At 34.3% G+C, this 24795-nt stretch overlaps 1 protein-coding gene across 4 annotated transcripts in view; it reads right to left on the reverse strand.

Moving 5' to 3' along the window:
* Positions 1 to 7238: 7238 nt before the first annotated feature.
* The window catches only part of LOC106078976 (uncharacterized), a 55590-nt gene continuing 38033 nt past the window's right edge, over positions 7239 to 24795 (reverse strand). For 3 of the 4 annotated variants that reach the window (XM_056033022.1, XM_056033021.1, XM_056033019.1), the window contains exons 6-10: positions 24432 to 24571; positions 18448 to 18483; positions 16186 to 16336; positions 14176 to 14258; positions 7239 to 12478 (exon numbers count right to left, since the gene is read on the reverse strand). In XM_056033022.1, the coding sequence (XP_055888997.1) occupies positions 12375 to 12478; positions 14176 to 14258; positions 16186 to 16336; positions 18448 to 18483; positions 24432 to 24571 (514 nt within the window). In that variant the 3' untranslated portion in view covers positions 7239 to 12374. The remainder of the gene's footprint in view (positions 12479 to 14175; positions 14259 to 16185; positions 16337 to 18447; positions 18484 to 24431; positions 24572 to 24795) is intronic. The other variant, XM_056033020.1, reaches the window with a different exon arrangement.

A 24795-nucleotide genomic window follows, 5' to 3' on the forward strand; every position in this document is an offset into this window, starting at 1 on the left:
TAGTAATTGAACATTTTTCTTTCTTACACTTTTAAGACTTTTAGACGTTATGGAAACTGTATTACGTTATACCAGTGTTATTAAAACTTGTAAGGTGACGGTAATCTAGACCAAAGCAATAAACGTTGGTCGCCCTTTTAGTCAGCTATTCGTCTGTATGAGCGATGAAAGCTCCCAGAGTGGGGTTCGAGGCGAACCACAGGGAGTTAAGAGTTTTTCGGCTTTTTATAAACTCATTCTACTTAGGTCTACTATAAAGAAAGGGTGGTCGATACTGAACTCGCAAGTTCAAAAAAGACAACAAAAAAAAATGCTGAGAAGCGTGAAGTCTCCCTCTAGCCTCTCTCGGACCTTATTTTTTTTACAAAAAAAAGTTAACATAATGATTTACAAAAGTTTTGACCATTCTGAAATGAGACAGTAGAGAAGTACAAAACGTTTGGAGTTAATATTGATTGCAACAGACGTCCCTCACAAAAATGTTTGCATTTTAAAATGTCATTATTAGAAAATGAACTGCGACACCGTAATGTTAGCTTTTCATACAACCATAGTGGTTTCCTCAGTAGTAGCTGAGAGGTAAAACGCTTGGCTTTTGAAGCAGCGGTCAAGGGCTCGAATCGTGGTGAAGACTAGCATTTTTAATTTCGGGATATTGAAGAAGCCTCTAAGTCAACCCATCTCTAAAGGATACCTGACATTAGTTGGGGAAAAGTAAAGGCGGTGCTGGTCACAGGACACATTCGTTAACAGTGGGCCACAGAAACAAATGGCCTTTACAATATCTGTCCAATACATCGCAAGGTCTGATATGGAACTTTACTTTAGTTTATGTACAATATTATATTTTTCAAAATAAGAATTCCAAAAATTGTTTGATAATTTCAATGAAAATTTAACTTTTAAAATTTTCTCCATTGAAAAACAATTTGTCCATCTTCGCCACCCCCTTTTTTTTTGTCAGTTTTTTCGCGCCCCCTTGAGATGAATACGCACTTCCCCAGACAGACACGCTGAGTAACGCTGCTGTAAAAGCATGCACGTTTTTAATATGCCTGATCTTCGTTTGGTCATCCTCGTGTGCTGCGAGATGTCTTGTAGCTAGAGAAATGTTCCTTTGTAAGAAGGAGATAGACCTTAGAATTGCGTGGTGAAGACGGATTTAAATGTTTCTTTAAGAGAACTTCTTAAATCGATGTAGTTGTTAACAGAAATGTTCTAATTAGAAGCTGCAATTTTGTCAATTAATTTAAGTTAACTATTTTTTTAAAGGTTGAATGCTTTTGACAGAGTGCATTTTTTCTACTCGGGTGTCACTCCTTAATGGGTGTCACCCATAGTTGACCGCACACTCACACCCTCTAGTGACGCAATTGGTCTGACCTATGTTTTAATACAATGATCAGTACAGTAATGAACTCAAATTCAAAGTAAGAATAAGAGAATAACAAGTCCCAACGGAGAACACCACAACCAGATCGACTATATCATGGTTTCAGTAGTGCTTTAAGGCAAGCATTCACATGGCTGAAACAAGACGTTTTCCTTAAGCTGACAATGGAAGCGAAAATGACCTTTTTATGATGACCTTAAAAATACACATAAAAAGTTTTTTAAAAATCAAGCAAGGACTACCAGGATAAAATTTGACCTGGATAAGCTGAAAGAGCCCCAAATAGCTGCCATATTTGAGGCACAAGTATGTGAACGCTTTGCAGCCCTCAATATCTTGGACTCCAATGACACACAAGTCAATATGCTAAATTCTGCAGTTGCAGATACAGCCTTTGGGGTATTAGTGACGCTCCGCCCACCCTAAAATAAACCCTGGGTAACAGAGGATATACTCAACTCTGTGACAAGCGACAAAGGGAAAAAGTTGTCCGACCAAAATATTCCCACGAAGTCTCAACATACGGATTAGCAAAGGGAGTAAAGAGGAAGTGGATAGAGAAAAAAATGAGGAGTCGGATTTGACGTCATTCTTGTGGAACTTTTTGAGACCTGAGAAGAAACAATGAAAAACTTACTTTTTAAGATTTGCAACAAGATTTGGCAGTCATAAGAATGACAGAAGCACTGGTTCCAATCTCTTTCAACCTTCACCTTGATACCTTGATTGTCCCAGTCATCCCCTTTCAAAGAAAGACATTTTTCAAATCTGTCAAAACTACCGCATCATCAGCCTCGTAAGCCATCCCAGCAAATTCCAGTCAAAAACTATTTTAAACCAGCTAAAACCAATAGCAGAACGACAGCAATCAATATTATATCAGAAGAGCAAGTGGGTTTTAGACAAAGTCGCAGCAAAACAAAACAAATCCTAAACCTCAGGATACTCTGCGAGATATCCCATCAACAGCGACAGAATCTTTTCATGACTTATTGACATGGAGCACTCTGGACGACTATATTAAAGTAGAATGCAAATAACAACGTAATAAAAGTAATTCAGAAAAACTGCAAACAGGCAACTTGTAAGGTGTACTTCAACATCAACATTGCGAACTGACTTAATACCACAGCTAGAGCAAGACAAGGCTGCCTACTTTCACTAAAAATTTTCAATATCTTTCTTGAAATTAAAAGAAAATGCTTTAGATGGTAATAAAGGTTCTGTAAACGTTGGGGGAAGATGAGTTTCTAAATTGCGTTTTGCGGACAACATAAATAGTCTGGCAGGAATAGAATGGAAAGCTAGACAAGACTTTCGCAGCATATAGTATGACAAATTGCCAACAAGGATTTAAAAGGTATATCAGTATTAGAGTTGAAAAGCTGACAAATGGTAGTATTTTCGTTTCTATGAAGAAACCAAACCTCAACTACTTGCCAGAATTGCACAGTCCATAACAATATTTGTAAAAATCCAAACAATATGGAAAGACGAACGCATAGCCCTCGACAGTAAAATCAGACTGATGCCCTCCCTTGCCATGATCACATTCTTATATGCTTGCGAATCCTGGACACTAACTGCAGAGCTAGAGAGGATCCTAGCAAGGGAATCGAGATACTACCTAAAGATTACTACGTATCACATCACAACCAAAGACATTAGAGACGTGATTGGTTCAGCGATTAGACCCCTTGATTTGTTAACTACTGTAAAAAAAAACGCAAACTAAAACTCTATGGCCATTTCACAAGGTCCTCAGTGCTCACAAAAACCTTCCTTCAGGGAACAGAACTAGAAAAAAGAAAAAGAGGCAGAGAAAGCGATAGGAAGATAACATAAAAGCAAGGATGGTGCTGTCATTGAAATAGATTCTATCAAAGGCAAAAGACAGAGAAAAATGGAGAAAATTGGTAAACAGATCTTTTGTGGTGCCCCAACAGTACAACAGACTAAGGTATAAAGGAAGATGAAGGAAGTATTGACAAAGAAAAAAAATATTCCATACAAAAATACTTTTAACAGAAAATTATTAGGAGGTGTGATGTATCAATTAGTCTACATTAGTCATGTCATTAAATTTATTATAGATCTAGAGTTTTAATCCAACATTTAACTATGCCATTAGAAAAATTTCTACCAATTATTTTTGTTTAACGCTATTTCATGTCAACGCGACAGCTGGAGGTCACTCACGAAGGTCGTGGAATACACATTTGACACTACAAAAAAAAAATCACTGTCAAGACCACCGGCGGCCAATGGTTATGCTTGCCCAGAATGTGGCGAAATATGTAGGTCACAGCTGGGGCTGCTAGCAATGGGAAGTATTGCATCCTCATTAATTTTTGGACTCGAAGACAAGCCTTATCATTATTTCATGCGTTTATCTTTCTCAATGCGCCATGATTCCTTCATTTATCTGAAAACAAGTTTTTTTTTGTTGTTTTTTTTTTGCTAAGACATGACAGTAGCTAGATACCTATTCAAATTACGCTATAAGAACATTAGGGGGTAATGCCCATGAAGAAAGAAAACTGTAGCAAAGTCAGACTTTAAAAAAATAACTGTAGCTAAATACCTACCCAATCACGTTTATGCACGCCCAACAGGGGTGGACTGGGTATCAAAACCGGCCCGGACATTTCTAAACCATCCGGCCAATAAATCGTATATTATATGATAGACATCCAGTTCTAGGTCTACATGTCCTCAAAACCACTTTATTAAATTTGATAATGTATCAATAGCTGTACACATGCTTACAGTGAACACTATGTCCTTATAAGGAATAAAGGCTTTATGTTGCTTTTTAATCGTAAAGTGTATAGGCCCTAAAAGGATGAAGCCCTACCGATGTAGGTTATTACATTATTTCGGGAAATGTGTTAGATTAAATTAGTAGGCCTTAATAGAGTCAGTAAAAGATTTTAAAGAAAATACTTGGCTCAGAGGCCCCTTCCCCAGAAAAAGGAATTCTATGAAACATTTAACAGTGTAGTAGTGGCATCCATGCGGCCCTTATCTTATAAAATACAGACGTGGTTTCAAAAAAGAAGATACTTACTGTGGTCCTACCGGTCCATTTGGATACCGGCCCACCGGGCATTTGTCCGAATGCCCATATAGCCAGTCCTCCCCTGACGCCCAATATTGAAGAATATAGAATCTAGATGAATGGACACGTGTTTTTGTTACGTATTTTTTTCAAAAATCGATGTTGTATGCATTGGGGTCCACAAGATGACCGAAAGGGATACACAGAAATGTGAAAATTGTATACAATTTAATAATGTCTTCACTGAAAGCCAGTTTATCCGATCGGATAATTTGAATAACAATTAGCTCGAACCTCACTACTGTTTAATACGTCTGTTACTTACTACTCTACATTGACCCAAACCAAAGATTTGAAGACATTCTTCACTTGGATATCCCCGACTGGATATTGAGCCCTTTAGCGGGTGGACAAACTCAAATCATATTGAAGATAAATCTCTACTAATGCAGGAGCAACGTATTAAAATATCCACTTATGTGGAACCTAAATCAATGCTTAAACAAGGTGCATACCAATTCTGGTTTCAAATACATATCTAAATGTACAGGCTGCAGTTGATGACTGCTCTCCGTCGTCTTATTGGGTACCACGTGAAGTCATTGCCGTCATGAGCCTCATCACCAACAATAATAGAAACCCGCTCGTAATTCAGGCACAAATACAATCTCATCCAAGTCAATGATTGAAACAAAAAATATAGTCTTTAAAATCTTTTTAAACCCCCTCCTTCTGTTGAGTGTTGTTTTCTTTTTACATTTGCTACTTCTATAATTTAAGTCATTGGTTAACATGCATGACTATATGCATGACGCTTAGAAAGTAATCATCATCTTTTTTGAAGTAACGTCTGTATTAGATAACATAAGATATGCAAGTTATGTAACTTTTTCACTTAGGGGTCCGTGGGCAGGTTTTGACTAGTATATAAAAGGGGCCCTAAGAGCTACTAATATAGACTAATGAGAGTACTGACTAGTACTAGATTTAAATCATTTAACTAAGATATAGATTTTCGTGATCTAGACTAAGTAGGCCTGTCGGTTACTATTTAGTCCATTATTCTTTTGTATAGTCATTATAGCCTACTTTAACAACTTTTAGTGTTTCATTGAGATCAACTGTACATTTCAATGTTGATCAAAGAGCTTATCAACATCTACATTTAGATCTAGATATAGATATAATCTAAATAATTTTTTACCGTAAAACTATTAATCTAAATCTGAAATCCACATTTAGTCGATAATACATTATTTTTTTATATTTTCGAAATTAAAATTAATTACATAATTAACTAGATCTAGGAAGATAGATCTAGACTAGATTCTAGATCTAGACTTTGACTTGACTATAGTTTATAGTAATAGTTACATTAATCTTATCTTACATAATTTAGACGTTACTTCAAAAAAGAAGAAAATTACGTCCTACGCGTCATGCATTGAGTCATGCATATTAACCAATGACTTCAATTCTGTCAAGTCACTGGTTTTCCTGGCTAGCTCAGGCAACCCATTCCATGCTCTAATAGCACTAGGGAAGAAGGAGTATTTGTACACATTTATCCTAGCATATGATATGGGATGAGGAATGTGCCTTTATCTTTGTGTCTTTCTGAGTATTTTATTAACATTAATGTAAGATCTAGATCTAGATGTCTATGTTTAGATTCTATACAAGTATTGATTAAGCTAATAGATTAATTATAAACGTAATATTTTTTGATATATTTTTTTCAGAACTAAAGATTAGTGTAGATCTATCTTATACCAAACCTTATACCAAAATTTGCTCTTAAAATTATGTACACACTTGTTTGTAAACGGAGGCGTCTAGTAAGTTCATTTATCACATAACGCAAGCGGTGTGGCACTATCGCGCTAGTGTGCAAATGCACACAAATACTAACCTAGTAGACGTCGGGGATGGCCGCGGGAAGGTTCGAACTAGGAACAAGTAAGGACCTCAGTCCGCAGAAAATAATATAATTTCCCCATGTTGCAAACGAGCTTGTAATTCTTTTCTCAGCGATATACATCAAGTGTTACATTTCTAGGAACATCGTTAGAGCTGTCATTGATATCAGTGTCCATAAAAGCTCAATGTTCCTGGTTTCATGTATCATGAAGTTCTGCTTGAATAGAGGTATTGTAATAAACATATTTTAATACAGATGGTCAAAGGGACATAACTAAATTTATATCGGTAAAAGCTATATATTGGAGATGAGAATGCAGCTTGCGCGATGAAAATTTATTAAAGTGAGGGAGATTAGCGCTGCGTCAGCCTCACTCTCTCGCCCCTTGCCAGCTGGATCCAGTGGCAGAACAGAGTCCAGACAACTGGAGCTGGTTTTGGGTGCAGTGAATGACCAGTGTGCTCTACATGTCCCACAGTGATCTAAAACGTTCCGCAGTGTGTCATGTGACCAGCACAACGACCAATCTTAACTATCCCCAATGAATGTTAGTCGCCCATTAGAGGGGTGGACTCAGGGGCTTCCTAAAAATCCCGAAATTCAACATTCCAGTCTTCACCAAGATTCGAACAATTTAGCCACGCACCCCCTTAATCACCTGCACCCCCTTAATCACCTGGAACTGCTAATGAAATTTGTAAGTGTACAAAAATAAAAAAAAGATAAAATAAATTGTCTTAAATAATTTGTTAAGTTTACATTCAAAAACCAATCATTAGAAGTTACGCTGCTTCAAAAAAAAAATGAAACTAAACAATTGCTAAGGATTTATTTTTTGTGATATAATAATTTATTATTATTTTAAAAAAATAAAACATACAAACTATAACTTCATACAAGGCATAAAACAATATGAAAAATAAAGAAATAGGTCGTGTGCGTTTAGAATTAGTGCTCTACATCCAAAGCAAACCACTAAATTTAATTCCTATCTGTCACGGATGAATGTATGTCTGTATAACCTATTTGTACTTATATATGTTAGTTGGAACGTGTGCGCTAATGAGCCGAAGTGTTTTATTTTTTTAGACATGGACTAGGAGGCCAATGTGTACGATAGGCTATGAGAAGTACAGTGCAATGCAACGTTGCCAGCTCCGAAAGTTATTGTTTTTATATATACAGTTGAACCCGAGGGACACCTAGACGAGTAATAAGAGACTAGTATACTTTGTAGTCAATGGGCAATGTTGGACTAGTCCGTTTCGTTTCTTTGATTAAAAGGTAGAATCACAAATTGGGCCGGAAGTGCCTTTTTTCCCTTAAATATCTTTGCATTTTTCAGTTTCCTTTTTAAATTAAACTGATATTATTATGCATAATTTTAAGTGTGCTTGATAGAGAAAAAAATTCTACACAAAAATACGGGTAGTTGGGATCAAACCCGATAGAGGCTAAAAAAAGAAAAGACCTGAAACTAGCGCGTGAAACTACACATTTACAGTTCTTTATTTTATGAGTATTTTACCCAAGATCTGTGTTGTTTTTTAAGGACTAGCTTATTTTAAGTATCCGGCATTTTTCGATACACAATTTCATACACAAAATAATTGTTGAAAAAAATTGTATTGATTTTAAACTTTAAATGATTACTTAAAAAGGTGTTACTCTAATCAATTTTGAACATTATTTTGTTATGAATGTCACTGTTTATTTTGTGTCTGTTCTAGTTTCTTAAATTTTTCTTGAGTAAAGGGGTCGTTTTTCTCCTAATGGGTATACCTGATTTCTCCAAGCAGCCTTTGTAAAATATTGGTCTATGCTATGTTTATAAACGAAAAATCGCATGGCTGCATTATAATGAATGTACGTTTAGTACAATATATTTTATATAACTATGTAACTAAAAATAAATACATAAATAGACTAGACATAAGTTTCATTTTTTTCTGTTAGACAAAGTCATATGGCAAATTTTTGTTTATATCCTTATTCTAAAAAGGAATAATAATAGAATTATACGGTAAAAATAATCACTAAGTTTTTTTTAATTTTTAATAGTTTTGAAAGTCTAACTGATAAGATTACAAAGAGAGTTTGTGTTTTTTGCAAATGTACACAAGCTACATTATGAGTCAGTCCATCTCTTTTAATTGTTTAGAAATGAGTGTAAAAATGTAGGCTTCGATATTTTTAGCCTGAATTTAAGAAGTTACAAACTTCAAACAACTAATATAAAACTTTGTATTTCAAAAATAAATTTAACCAATGCTCGAGATCCTGCTTGTATACTTAGGCCCTATATAGATCGATCTGGTATCAATGTATTAAGTAGCAATAACCCCGCAAAAAAAATTAAATGAAAGAAGATTGAGATATACATATATTTTTGTGACGGTACACACCGGTACGGGTACCGGCACCTTTTTTCAATGTCGGAAAAAAATATTACTTTTCTTGTATTTCAACGTTAATTGTTAATTTATTATTAATTGAAAGTTAGGCAATCTATCGCTGAGTACCGGCACCTATTTTTTTGTTTTTACAAAAAAAAGCACTTTATATACTTTCAGCCGACATGCCGTATTATTAACACCTCTATGTGAAAGTGTCTATTATCTAGAGTTTTAGACTAGATTTAAGTAGAGTCCAGACCTAGATCTAGTAGGCCTATTGCTATAAAAAAAAATTAAATAATCAGTCATTAGACATCATTCACAATTTTATTATTAGGTCTAGGCATTGAAAAGTAAATCTATTAATAAACTATAATAGATCTAAGTCTTACTAACTTATTTAATAAGTCATTATAAGTAGAAGTATTATAATGAATATTTTATAGATCTAGATTAACTAGATTATAGATAGATCTATAGATAGATCTCTAGTCTAGTAGATTAAGTATAGAGTATAGTAAACGTATTACAGTATTATGAGATCTATGTCCTATGTCTATACCTAATAATCTAATAATTAATAAACTTTAGTCAATCAAGATAGAACCTATACTATTACTATATCTTTTCGATTTTTATATATAGATCTAGACTAGAATTAGAAGATAGAAATATACTAATGGAGAGATGATATGCGATGTTAGCTAATAGCGTTGCACAAGAAACGAACCTGGGTTTTTCTAAACTCTAATAATTGGTATGTAATGGTAAAAAGGAACCTACCTAATTAAATCGTAACTAGAAATCAAAAACTTATATTTATTGTAGTATGTATAGGTCTGTGGTTGTATATTATATAGCTTTCGTAACTTCTTCTATAGAGAAATGCCTTTTGTAATTTCTTTTACTGAAAAATTGGGCTATTCGCGTCTGACACATATATAATTTATGTTCAGCAAGAAAGTCCATTGAAATATTAGACAGCTGTTACAATATAGTTGACAATTAAAAAGAAAATTTGAACCTTTCTGTCTAGTCTAGACTATAGATAATCACTTGTGCCAAGACGTGTTGTTGATAATGTCACAGATCAAGCAGATTCACCTCCCTTCAAGATAATGCTGTCATCTAGTGTGCTAATGTTTTTAAGTAGGCATAAAGACTACCATGACTCTTACCGCTAAAAGTTCTTAATTCTACCTCTAAACAGAAAAATAAAAAAAGGCTACAAAGACAATTTGTGTGGAAACATAATCTCAAAATAGGCCCACCCAGGCAGGTAAAATGGCAGGTTTCAAAATTTTCAGAAAGAATGTCAGAAGGGAATTATATCAAATGCAAATGACAGAAGAATGGAGAATCAAGGTTGACAGATTCTGTGTGGTGCCCCAACGGTCCGATAGACCAAGGGATATGTGAAAGTGAAGGTGAAGTTAGAAGTGAACCTGACCTAATTGATGTTATATAATGATTATCTAATTGATCGAATTGTTTTTTTAAGGGTCATTCTCTTATTCAAAGTCTCAAGGAAAAAAAAAAACAACAACATTTACGTAAAAATAATTTTACAAGGTTACAAAGGCAGTTTGTGTTGAAATATAAACTCAATATCAGTCACCCAGGCAGGTAAAAAGGCAGGTCTCAATATTTTCAGAAAAAAACAAACTTGAGGAAATTCTATCAAAGACTAATTACAGAGAAGAATGGAGAAAGAAGGTTGACAGATCTTGTATGGTGCCCCAGTGGTCCAGCAGTACAAAAGATAGTTGAAAGTGAATGTGAAGTTAGATGTGAACCTGGCCTAACGTCTTATAAAGAATATCCAATTGATCGAATTGTCTTTTAAAAGGTAAATCTCTTATTCAAATCCTCAAAAACACAACATTGTTTTGTAAAAAAAATAAAAATAAATAATTCCTGTTAGATAAGTGTTCTATAGCCATATAGTTCTTTTAGATAAGTGTTCTATAGCCATATAGTTCTTTTAGATAAGTGTTCTATAGCCATATAGTTCTTTTAGATAAGTGTTCTATAGCCATATAGTTCTTTTAGATAAGTGTTCTATAGCCATATAGTTCTTTTAGATAAGTGTTCTATAGCCATATAGTTCTTTTAGATAAGTGTTCTATAGCCATATAGTTCTTTTAGATAAGTGTTCTATAGCCATATAGTTCTTTTAGATAAGTGTTCTATAGCCATATAGTTCTTTTAGATAAGTGTTCTATAGCCATATAGTTCTTTTAGATAAGTGTTCTATAGCCATATAGTTCTTTTAGATAAGTGTTCTATAGCCATATAGTTCTTTTAGATAAGTGTTCTATAGCCATATAGTTCTTTTAGATAAGTGTTCTATAGCCATATAGTAGCACTGCAGTTCACGTGATAATATGACAAACTTCTTTGTAATTGTTGTTTTCAATTATGTTCCACTTATATGCATACTAAATAAATGTTTTCTCTTTGAAATAAAAGTATTTTTGTTTTCTAAATTTAGTAGTTAGTATGACAGAACTTATTTAACTTAGCAATACATTTGTAAAAAAAAAATTGACAAAAATCTAAAACCGTTACTATTAATAGTTTAAAAATGGTGTATTTTTATAAAAAAAAATGCTAATTTTTTTTCGATTTTAGAACAGAAAAATATTGCCGTTGCATCAGAAATGTGAAAAGTTGAAAATATCACAATGTCGGTTTTTCACTATCTTTTTTTAGTTTACGAGATTTAAACAGGACGGACGGGCGGACAGACCATACAAAACTAATAGCGTCGATTCCCCGCTAAAAATGAACTTTCTTGTTTATTCTGTACTTTCTAGTAATACCAGACTATAACCTTAAACTCGGAAAAAGTTGTGAAAGATCATAAAATGACTATTTTTCAATAAAAAAAGTTATTATTTGTAAAAAGAAAAAAAAATTCAAATTATCTTTACTTGTATAACGACACTACTATTTCTATTTTATGCATTGATCAAAGTGTCTTATACATAGTGTATACCACGGACAAATAAATACTATATTTTTAATTTTCGGAGTATACCTATGACTATGAAAGTATATGCTTGACTAAATTTTGTTTATTCAATTTATTGATTGGAAGAATGAAGTTAGATAGTTATAAAAAGATTATGTAAGTTAGATTATTAATACTAATACTAAACTAATAAGACATACACTGTGACACAGGTAACTAAAATAAAAAGTCCGTACAGGAAACCATACATTTGTTTAGTCTTACAAAAACAAAAAACGAAAAGATTAATTATTTCTCATTACTTATTTTTTATAGCCTTTTATAACACGTTTTATTATTACATAATATAGATCTACCACGAACTATAACATTATACCACCGACACCACTACTCTACCTGCCGGTAGTAATCTTGTGACCAGATTATCCTAGGAATAGTTAGCGCGGCGCTGCCACTTGCGTAGCATTCTTCAAAAGAGGTCTTCCATCGGAAGTTTTACCTTAAGTCCTTTGTTACTAAATTCTCTCTATATTTTCACTAATTAGTATTTTCTCACTCTGGTTAAAAGTTAAGGTTAGAAAAGTTCACACGTCAGCCTAAGAAATTAGCTTTAGCTTTATAGTTCTCTACGTGGTTTCTATAGAACTGTAATACTGCTGGTCGTTTTCAGCTTGCTGTTGCTGAATGTGTGGAGATTGACCTGGCCTGCTAGACTGAGCACTAGATGTCGCTGTAAAACAAGTTGAAAACATATATATATATATAGTAAGATCAACAAAAAAGTATATTACGTTAGCGCTACAGTAACATTTAAAAATTTGTATATAAGAACACAAGTGTAAAATGCGTAGGTATTTTTAGCCGGTTTTAGTTTTGTGTAAAATGTCCGTCTGTCAGACCAAGATGTCAAATACTTGAAGAGAAATGTAAAAACTTATTTCACCATGCGTTGTGGCTTGCAATTTTTTAGTGCAACACCTACTTTTTGTTTTCTAAAAGGAAACCGTATTAGTTTTAAAAATATTTATGGAAGCAATTTTTACATAAAAATACACCACATCTTAAACACTACATACATGTAAGAGAGATTGTGCTAACAATATATGAACAATGTACACGAAATGTTCAATACAAATACAAATTAATTAACTGTGTGTTTTTTTCTGGTACACTAGCTATTAAAATTGAAAGAAAACATTTTTTTTTAAAGGCAAAGAATGCACTTTATATGTAAATGTCACACGCAGATGTCAAAACCAACTTTATATGCAGCTACTTTTGTGCACTAGCGTGACGTAGGTGGCCTTATATGACAAAATCAGTCCCATGAAAAAGCTTTAAATAATCTGATTTTCTTTTTTTATTGCCTACGTCAGAGTAAAAGTCACTTGCTTTGTGTGTTTTGTCGTTTGGTCTGTCGGTCGTCACGTTTAGATCGAAAAAAAAAAAAAAATATTGAAAAGCTGATTTCATTTTGAATTGCCCTTCCAAAACATCGCAATAAATGTAATATCTATAACAGGTTGTTCCGGATGTTTTGTGAAAAATACATTTTGATGCCAACGAATGTTTGATATTACTTTTCTACTTTATATTACATTTATTTGCTCACTGAAACGTCACAAACTCATTATCGTTAATATTATATTCTAAAGGATTGTATATAATCAATCTTCTAAGTTAACGGTCGACCTCGAGTTTTCCGATCTAACAAAAAATCTGCGAATATTTCTCATTTATATACAAATGTACAAGAACTGCTCGACTTAGAATATAGGATTTTACAACGTGAAGAAAGTATTGTTACGAATGAACAGTGACAGGTAGAGGTCACTATGTGTGACCCCGGCGAGATGACACAGCACCGAGTGTTATCTGGAATCTATGCGTGTAAACAAAGACAGGATGTGACGTGCCTCACGTGTTGTTCCAGAGGACGAACAGATTTACGAAGGAGGGCATTGTGACAAATGAACAGTGACAGTTAGAGGTCACTACGTGTGACCTCGGCGAGATGACACTGCAGCAGGTGTCCTCTGGAATCGACATGTATAAACAACAACAGGATGTGATGTTTCCTCCCATGTTGTTCCAGAGGATACTAGCAGTGTTTTTGCAACAATAGACAAGCGATTAGGGACTCTTTATAAACCAGAGAGTCCATGTGAAACGGGTCAGTACAGTCGTCGTTACTGTTGTCTACTGTGCGAGACAGTAGAAGAGAGTGGACTTGAGCCGTTACAGTCGATACAGTCGATGTAAGACGTATACGCTACATGTTGCAGTGACGAATTGTTATAGTTATTATTCAATAAAGTTATAATAAGCTGAAAGTTGAGCCGTCAAGTTCTTTGCAGTGTTTTTATTTGTGTGCCTACTAGTACATTTAGCCAGAAGATTCAGAAATACGTAACAGTATTTACTTACCCTCCGGTGTTTGATAGTTTGAGATGTCGTTCGTAAGAATATCTAAATAATCGTAATTAGAATATTGAGCAGGTCCTCTCTTTCTGGAGACAAAAGACGATTTGTTATACATTTCATAAAGTTGAAACAATACAAACACAGTAATAATTAATACAAGATAAACATCAAAAATAATAATAATAAAAAAAGACAATACCTCCTTTATACAAGTTGTTTTTCTATTAATAACTAATAAATGTTAAATAAAAAAAAATACTCCGCCCCATTTCCAAGAAAGAATCCTGGTTAAACGAATGTATAGATCTATAACACTTTATAATATTCTTATGTTAGTCTTTCATATCAATACTATAGAAAACGATGCGTAAAATGTTCCTGAACATTAATTGAGTAACATCTTGAACGAATGCGGAAATAGAAATAAAAAGCTATAATAATAATAGCCAAAGACATATAATTTGTCCAAGATATATGTTTTCTCCTTCTGTAGCCAAATTGAAATCTATGGGTTTTTTTTTTACTTAAAAAAATTATAACGGTCAAAATAGAGTTCTACTAGTATGACAAACACTATAGCGATATGCATCAACTGTTAAATTTTTAGGAAATTCGTTAGAGTCTTTTTTGAGATTCGTGTCCACCCACAAAGGTTTTAGGCTTATAAAGTTTCCAAGAAGTTACGAATTGAACATATGTATTATAAAAAAGGTAACCTAATTAAATATAAAGTAACAAGAAGATAAGTTTCTATAGAAAGCCTTGCAACAAATCAACAGGCATAAATATATATATATATATATATTAAATGGATTGGAAAGATTATTCATTACAAATTAGGGTAACCGTTATATCACACTTTTTGATCCATCAGTAGGCACCACAAACAATCCAGGCAAGATTATTTTGTTAGCATTCATGTATGCTATTTGAATTATTTGTGTGCTAGCTTAAATGATAATGTTTAACCCTTAACTCTTTCTCTCCTAATTGACGATACCATCGTTGATTCAACCTCAATAAATTAAATCAATGTTTAATTTTAGAAACTTTACTTTGTGTTTTATACAAAAAGAGAATGCATCCCCCCTTTAATTCTATACCAAATAAAATATTTTCTGATAACAAATGAAAAAAAGTTATTAAAGCTTAATCCTAAAAACAGCTTAGTGAAATAGTAATAGTAATGAGCAACTTGTAGAATTCCTCAAAAACGTGGAATAATAATTACGGAGAGAAAGAGTTAACATACCAAGAAATGAACTGAACGTTGTTTAACAATTTCAAGTCTTCTAGGGACTCCATTGTTTGTTTTTTTTTTTGGTAAATTTTGTACATGTTATTTGCTTTGTTTACCTACAATAGTTTTTTTTAAGCTTTACAAAACTATATTTTAGTTTAAAAAGTAAAAGATAATTAGTTCTTACTGTTACAACAGGATAGTAAAAGAAACAAACAATAGGATCTTGGTGGAACCACTTTTATATGTTGAGGGATCACTTTTAACACACAAAGCTTTTGGTAGTACTATCAACCTTGTCCAACACAGGAATATTATTATTATTATTTTTATTATTATTATTATTATTAGCATTCCTAAGAAGACTGTTGTTGCCTGTCAGAGGGCGGAACTGCTGAAGACCTACCATATCACCAGAAAATTCCTTAGTGGACACTGACATTGGGACTACAATGAATTTTGTTTCTCTTTAACGAAACTCGACCCTGGCAGCGCCAGAGAATGACTACTCGTTCATCTCTAACATAATAATAATGCCAGTAATATCAAATAACATAAATGAGACATTTAAAAATAATATAATTCTGTTTAGATCATGTCAAATAAAGAGTTACAGCAATCGTGAGATCCCTCAGGGACACAAAGCGCCTTTATTTATATTTTATTTTTAGTTAATTCTTTAAAACGTGAAATACCCTTGGGTAGGTTAATGGTTAATACGCCTCATAGTTACAAAGTCACTTTATCTAAAAGCTTCTAGTTTTAAAACTTACTGAATGCTGCGGTACTTATAGCAGACAACGACTGTTGATATGATGAAACTCACAGCTACTATTGACACCACAACAACAGCAACCATACAGTCAGAAATGGCTGATGACTGCTGCGAGGAATCTAGTGGAGTATTCGTTGTCTGTATGCTGCCTAGTATTTCAATGATATGTAAAAGTTTGTCAAAACAATTCGTTTTCATCAAATAATTCTACCAAGAGACATAAAAACAAAAGTTAACTCCCATTAGATCATGCAATCTTTGGTGGAGATGATGTAAAGCTTATTTTTTTCTATGTCAGACGGTTAACGAGGGTATAACCTGGCCAGCACAAGGACTAAGTGCTATTATTTTCCCAAAGAAGAAAACTAAAGTAGCGGTCATGTGGTAAGAGTTAATTAAATTAAACGGTGATGCCCAACCATAGTCGGCCTGGAGATCACTTAAATTTACAACACTCGTGTCATAGAGTGGAAAATCCACAAGTTCAAAAACTCAGTCATCACCGGGACCGCAACTAGAGACCTCCAGGCCAACACGTCTATGCCAGTGAGGGCAATATGGCGCTTATGTTGATCTTTGGCATGGAAGCGTTCCAGGAGCTTTACATGCTTTGGATACAGCACCCAGGTCTCTCAGAGCCATACAAAAGTGTTATCAACCATTGATTTATAAACATTGTTATTTGGTTGTTAGGTGACGAGAACTATCATGTCCTACACTCAGTTGGATGCGATCAAAAGCACACAAACATGTATTTGTATTATGTAATCACATACATACACTTTTTAAAAAAAATTCTTAAACTGTCATTAAAATTGCAATACGCTTTAACAGATATAAAACAAAGATTTATGTAAATACAGAAACCTAACCTTGAATTATATAAGCTCACAAATATGTTTGAAATAGGAGACGAGGTGGCCAGGTGTTATACCATAATACAGTTAAGACTGGGGTTTTTAATTTTGGGGTCTTTATGGAGCCTTTGAGTCCACCCAGAACTAATGGGTTCTTTACGTTAGTTTGGAAAATGTAAATTAAGTTGATCGTTGTGCTGGACACCCTCGTTAACCTTTTGGCCAAAGAAACAGATGACCTTAACATAATCTGCTCCATGTGGCCAGCACAACGATCAAACACCTTTACGTTCCCCAACTAAAGTCAGGTACTCATTATAGTTGGATGGACTCAGGGGCGCCCTAAAAATCCCGAAATTGAAAATCGCTGTCCTTATCGTGGTTCGGAAGCCAAGCGCTTAACCAACGGCTGTGTATTATATTGTTACAAATGAACAGTGATAGGTAGAGGTCAACGTATGACCCCGGCGAGATGACACAGCAGCTAGTGTTCCCTGGAATCTACATGTACAAACAAAGACAGGATGTGACATGTCCACACGTGTTGTTCCAGGGGACGAACAGATCTAAGTAGGGGGACAGTTACTAATGAACAGTGACAGATAAAGGTCACTACGTGTGACCCCGACTTGATGACACTGCAGCGAGTGTTTTCTGGAATCTACGTGTATAAATAAAGACATGATGTGACGTTTCCTGACATGTTATTCCAGAGGATACTAGGAGTGTTTGTGCAACTTTGGAGAAGCGATTAGGGACTCTATATAAGCCAGAGAGTTAATGTGAAAGTCAGTCGTATGGAGTCGTGAGTGAGCCGTTACAGTCGATACAGACTATGTAAGACGTGTGCGGCTCTGTGGAAGAGAAATGTGTACGACTCGATGCAAGTTAACTAGGGTAGAGTTAACTGGAGTGGACTACTGTCGTTAAAGTCTATACAGCGAACTACAGTGGACTTGAGCCGTTACAGCCGATACAGTCGATGTAATACGTGTGCGGCTCTGATTCGGTAGACTTGAGTACGACTTGGTTCAGCTTTGGGAGACCTGGAGCGACACTGGGAAGTGTGTCGTTGGTCTGTTCTGTGGAATACGGCTCGAAGAAGTTGAGAAGAGATGAAGTGCATTGAAGTGAACAGATGCAGTGCAACGAAGTATAGCTAACTGTAAACTGACAGATATTGTAGTCTTCTACGCTACATGTTACAGTAATGTTAGAGTTAATAGTCATCAAATTTATATGAAACTGAAAGTTTAGTCGTCAAGTTCTTTACAGTGTTTTTATTTGTGTGCCTACTAATACTTCTAGCCAGAAGATTCAGAAATACGTAACAATATGACAAAAACGGTAGTTAGGTTAAATAGTATCATGTTGGTTTTATCTACATTATTAATATAGCTTACCATACTCTGGGCCACAGGTCAGGTTCAATGTGTCTCCTAAAATATACAATTTTAAAAATGGTTAATGACTTCAAGTTAGTTTTTTTTTTGTTTTTTTTACCAAAACGAACGTTCCGTATAAGAGAAAAAATCATTCTGTAAATTGAAATATGCTTCTGCTTTTAAATAAATAATAATGTAGATAGTAGATGTAGGCCTATGCTAATTAATACTGTTACAAATGAACAGTGATAGGTAGAGGTCAACGTATGACCCCGGCGAGATGACACAGCAGCAGGTGTTCTCTGGAATCGAGACGTATAAACAACGACAGGATGTGATTTTTCCTCCCGTGTTGTTCCAGAGGATACTAGCAGTGTTTTTGCAACAATATACAAGCGATTAGGGACTCTATATAAGCCAGAGAGTTAATGTGAAAGTCAGTCGTGAATGAGTCGTCGGTACTGTTGTCTACTGTGCGAGACAGTAGAAGAGAGATTTGTACGACTCGATGCAAGTTAACTAGGGTAGAGTTAACTGGAGTGGACTACTGTCGTTAAAGTCTATACAGCGAACTACAGTGGACTTGAGCCGTTACAGTCGATACAGTCGATGTAAGACGTGTGCGGATCTGATTCGGTAGACTTGAGTACGACTTGGTTCAGCTTTGGGAGACCTGGAGCGACACTGGGAAGTGTGTCGTTGGTCTGTTCTATGGAACACGGCTCGATGCAAGTTTAGAAGAGAAGAATTGCAACGAAGTGAAAGATGAATTGCAACAAAGTATAGCTAACTGTAAACTGACAGATATTGTACAGTCTTCTACGCTACATGTTACAGTAACGAATTGTTAGAGTTAATAGTCAATAAAGTTATATGAAGCTGAGAGTTTAGTCGTTAAGTTCTTTGCAGTGTTTTTATGTGTGTGCCTACTAGTACATCTAGCCAGAAGATTCAGAAATACGTAACAATACACTTTATTAGTCAGGTAGAGCTATATCTAGACTAGTGACAATCTGGACTCAAGATAGAATGTATATTTCTAAACTAGATTCGATCAGAAATGTGGATCTAGCTCTAGAGTCTACTTAATGACAATGTCATGGATTCTGAAGATTACTGACGAGTACAGTGTTTACTAGTTATTTGAACGTTTCATGAATCACTTGTGCTCATGTGGCATACGGTATACGCAGAACCTAATGTGACTTGACGCCTTTTGTAAGTTTGTCTGCTGTACGAGATGCCAAAAAATATGTAGTTTCTAAAATTGTAGAACGATAGATCTATTACACTTAATTGATTAACATTAATATATACTAATCTCATTTATAATATGTAGCTCAAGATCTACTATATTACCAACGCATTCATACAGATTTTAATATAGAGATTTAATTATACTAATAAAGAGATGCAATTTAGATCGATATGGTTTTAGCGATTAGCGTTACACAAAAAACGAACCTGGGTTTTTCTAAACTATGATACTTGGTGTGTAATAGTAAAACAGCACCTACCTTTGTAAATTGTAAATAGAGAGCAAATGCCTATATTATATTTATTGTAATATATACAGGTCTGTGGTTTTATATAATATACACAGACATAAATAAATATAGACTGGCAGATTAAGGAGTTTTATGAAACGAAAATTTGTGACTTCATTATAAAGCATTTATGGTCCAGTATAAAAGTTAATAATTCATATCTATTTCAGCCACACACCTATATATATTGTAAATGAGGCAGTGTAGTTTTGTTTAATCTCTAAGAATGAAGATCATGCAATTTTTCATAATTCGGAAATCCGAATACAATAGATATACATGTTTCAAGTTACATGAAGTTACTTCCTTTGGCCAGTCTATATTTATTTATGTCTATATAACTTTCGTAACCTCTTCTATAGAGAAATGACTGAAAATTTGGGCTATTCTCGTCTGACACATATATAATTTTTATGTACAGCAACAAAGTCCATTGTATATGCATATTAATACAGAATTTTTTTGTGTTATACAACTAAAGAGTAGAAAATAATATTGTCATTGACTAGCCATAACGTTCGTAACAAAATAAAACTTCAATCCAGACCATATATATTCGTCCTGGGTTATAATATCTTTTAAGTTTCTTGATGCCATAATAACTAGTGGCCTTATAGTTCCAAGTGCAGTATTACAGTACAGTATTACATTACCTAGTAGCGGGTATAGCTAAAAATATTCAATTAGAATTATAGCTAGACTTAGGTACTTGGTAATGTGAACTCATATTGGTTCATGAATCCTCTTTAGGTCACACTGCTTTATTATCACATACTGTCTTGTTATCACATACTGTCTTATTACCATATACTGCCTTATTACCATATACTGCCTTGTTATCACATACTGTCTTGTTATCACATACTGCCTTATTACCACATACTGTCTTGTTATCACATACTGCCTTATTACCACATACTGTCTTGTTATCACATACTGCCTTATTACCACATACTGTCTTGTTATCACATACTGCCTTATTACCACATGCTGTCTTGTTATCACATACTGCCTTATTACCACATACTGCCTTATTACCACATACTGTCTTATTACCACATACTGTCTTATTACCACATACTGTCTTGTTATCACATACTGCCTTATTACCACATACTGTCTTGTTATCACATACTGCCTTATTACCACATACTGTCTTGTTATCACATACTGCCTTATTACCACATACTGTCTTGTTATCACATACTGCCTTATTACCACATACTGTCTTGTTATCACATACTGCCTTATTACCACATACTGCCTTGTTATCACATACTGCCTTATTACCACATACTGTCTTGTTATCACATACTGCCTTATTACCACATACTGTCTTGTTATCACATACTGCCTTATTACCACATACTGTCTTGTTATCACATACTGCCTCTTTACCACATACTGTCTATTTATCACATACTGCCTTATTACCACATACTGTCTATTTATCACATACTGCCTTATTACCACATACTGTCTTGTTCTCACATACTGTCTTATTACCATATACTGCCTTATTACCACATACTGTCTATTTATCACATACTGTCTTATTACCATGTGACCTGGAATTAGGATTGGTCATAAGACCAGTGACCTCTGCTGTATTGGCAAGCTAGTCCAGTGGTACTTCGTGGTTCCAAATTATATTATCTAGGCTATTAATTATAACCCCTAGATATATAACTTACTAAGGCATACAAGTAATAACTTTGAGATTTCATTACAACTAATAAAGAGTTTCTTAAGGAACAAAATAAAAAGATCATTGAAAGAAAATGGGCATACTGGCCAACAAAGGCAAGTCAAATAATGAAGAAAAAATCAAAATAGTAGGGCCGGTTCAGTTCAACACCATTATAGATCTGCCATCACAGAGGCACAATAGTGTCTCAGCTCAAAACAAACAATGAATTACAATAATATAATACAGGAATCAAAATAGTCCATGAGACACACAACTGTCTCTTCTCAAGACAAAAGTTTGTCTTTCACATACTTTACGACCCAAATCTGTTCGTTAAAAAAAAACATGTACAGGAAAGGATAAGAGACTAAGTAGACATAATATTCACATCAACCAACTTATTAACAACAAATAAATAAAGTCTACTTAGCTCGTTAGTGGAAGATACATTCCTATAAAGTGGCACACTCCTCTTGATTAACACAGTCAGAGCAGAACATAAAAACTATCATATAAACATTATGGAAATTTAGTTCACAATAATGGACAGTGGTCAGCTCAAAGACTGAAGAGGAAGTGGCAATTGTACACAGTTAACAGAGACTTAAATCAAGTAATAAAGGGGACTAACTCTAATAAAAAAAAAAGGTAGCCACCCTTATTGTCCCACTTGTCACAGGCAGTATATGGTAATAAGGCAGTATGTGATAATAAGACAGTATGTGGTAATAAGACAGTATGTTACTATGTAGTAATAAAGCAGTATGTAGTAATAAGACAGTATGTAGTAATAAGGCAGTATGTAGTAATAAGACAGTATGTAGTAATAAGACAGTATGTAGTAATAAGACAGTATGTGGTAATAAGACAGTATGTGGTAATAAGACAGTATGTAGTAATAAGACAGTATGTAGTAATAAGGCAGTTTTTAGTAATAAGACAGTATGTAGTAATAAGACAGTATGTAGTAATAAGACAGTATGTGGTAATAAGACAGTATGTAGTAATAAGACAGTATGTAGTAATAAGACAGTATGTAGTAATAAGACAGTATGTAGTAATAAGGCAGTATGTAGTAATAAGACAGTATGTAGTAATAAGACAGTATGTGGTAATAAGACAGTATGTGGTAATAAGACAGTATGTAGTAATAAGACAGTATGTAGTAATAAGGCAGTATGTAGTAATAAGACAGTATGTAGTAATAAGACAGTATGTAGTAATAAGACAGTATGTGGTAATAAGACAGTATGTGGTAATAAGACAGTATGTGGTAATAAGACAGTATGTAGTAATAAGACAGTATGTAGTAATAAGACAGTATGTAGTAATAAGACAGTATGTAGTAATAAGACAGTATGTAGTAATAAGACAGTATGTAGTAATAAGACAGTATGTGGTAATAAGACAGTATGTAGTAATAAGACAGTATGTAGTAATAAGACAGTATGTAGTAATAAGACAGTATGTAGTAATAAGACAGTATGTAGTAATAAGACAGTATGTAGTAATAAGGCAGTATGTAGTAATAAGACAGTATGTAGTAATAAGACAGTATGTAGTAATAAGCAAGTATGTAGTAATAAGGCAGTATGTAGTAATAAGACAGTATGTAGTAATAAGACAGTATGTAGTAATAAGGCAGTATGTAGTAATAAGACAGTATGTAGTAATAAGACAGTATGTAGTAATAAGGCAGTATGTAGTAATAAGACAGTATGTAGTAATAAGACAGTATGTAGTAATAAGCAAGTATGTAGTAATAAGGCAGTATGTAGTAATAAGACAGTATGTAGTAATAAGACAGTATGTAGTAATAAGGCAGTATGTAGTAATAAGACAGTATGTAGTAATAAGACAGTATGTAGTAATAAGACAGTATGTAGTAATAAACTAAACTAAGCTCTAAGCACCAATTAGAGCAGGCAGGCTGTGGCGGATCAGCACCTAACTGACTGGGGGCTGCCCAGGTTGAGGCGGGCGGTAGCTGATCAGTGAGGCGCGAAGACCTCTCCCACCGTCAGAGACAACCCGTGGCGTCCATACATTACGCCAATCAATTTGGACTTATAACCCGTAACTGTTGTCTCCCGTGTTGTTTTAGCCGCTTTGCAGCAGCACCAGAGTTTCCTCTCCGGGGCGCATTCCTGGGCCTTGGATAAATATCTAAGCCACACGAGCAGGCCAGGTGCTGAACTTAGTTGTTAGAGGCTATTTGAGACGCATGCCATTAGGAGTATTTTATAGACAATGGGAGCTTAACCCCATTGACACCCCTGGCCATGACATTATGTAGTAATAAGACAGTATGTGGTAATAAGACAGTATGTGGTAATAAGGCAGTATGTAGTAATAAGGCAGTATGTGGTAAAAAGACATATGTGGTAACAAGACAGTATGTGATAGAAAGACAGTATGTGATAGAAAGACAGTATGTGATAACAAGACAGTATGTTGTAACAAAACAGTATGTGGTTAAAAGACAGAATGTGGTCGCAAGACAGTATGTGGTAACAAGACCTACTGTGGTAGCTAGACAGTAGGTAATTGCAATAAAGTATGTTGTAGCAAGACAGGTTTCTTGTATCGCCTCCACATTTCTGTATAGTCATTACTATTCTTTTTTTTTCAAAGTTTATATATTTGTCTTGCATAATGTAAATCTGATCATACAAATCGAAATGCAAAGATAAGGTTATTTTTAAAGATTTATATAGAAAGTACCAATAAGTCTTTTGTGAAAGGGAAACAATAAACTGAATTACCTGATATTTCGATCACTAATCTGTTCCACGTCTGCCATTTTTCTCTGGTTGTTAAAGTAATATTGAGGTAATCAGTTTGAAAAACTTTAGGACCATCAATACTCCACAAAAAGTTGCTTTTCTCAAATATGTCGTTGCCACTGTAAAATAAGGACAATTATACACGACTATTTTAAGGACATGAAAATGTTTTCTTAAATAGGTTCTTATAGCAAATTTATTAGTGTAACGCCAGAGCAGAAAGAATACTTTTTCAAAATATTATTTAGACATTGTTGGTTTTTAAAATCGTAGATTACATTAAATAGAGACCATGTGCAGGCCTCTGTCCTCTTTAAGCTTAGGTATAAAGGCACCCTATAAG

This window comes from Biomphalaria glabrata, chromosome 6, assembly GCF_947242115.1.
Source record: "Biomphalaria glabrata chromosome 6, xgBioGlab47.1, whole genome shotgun sequence".
NCBI classification, from domain to species: Eukaryota; Metazoa; Mollusca; class Gastropoda; family Planorbidae; genus Biomphalaria; species Biomphalaria glabrata.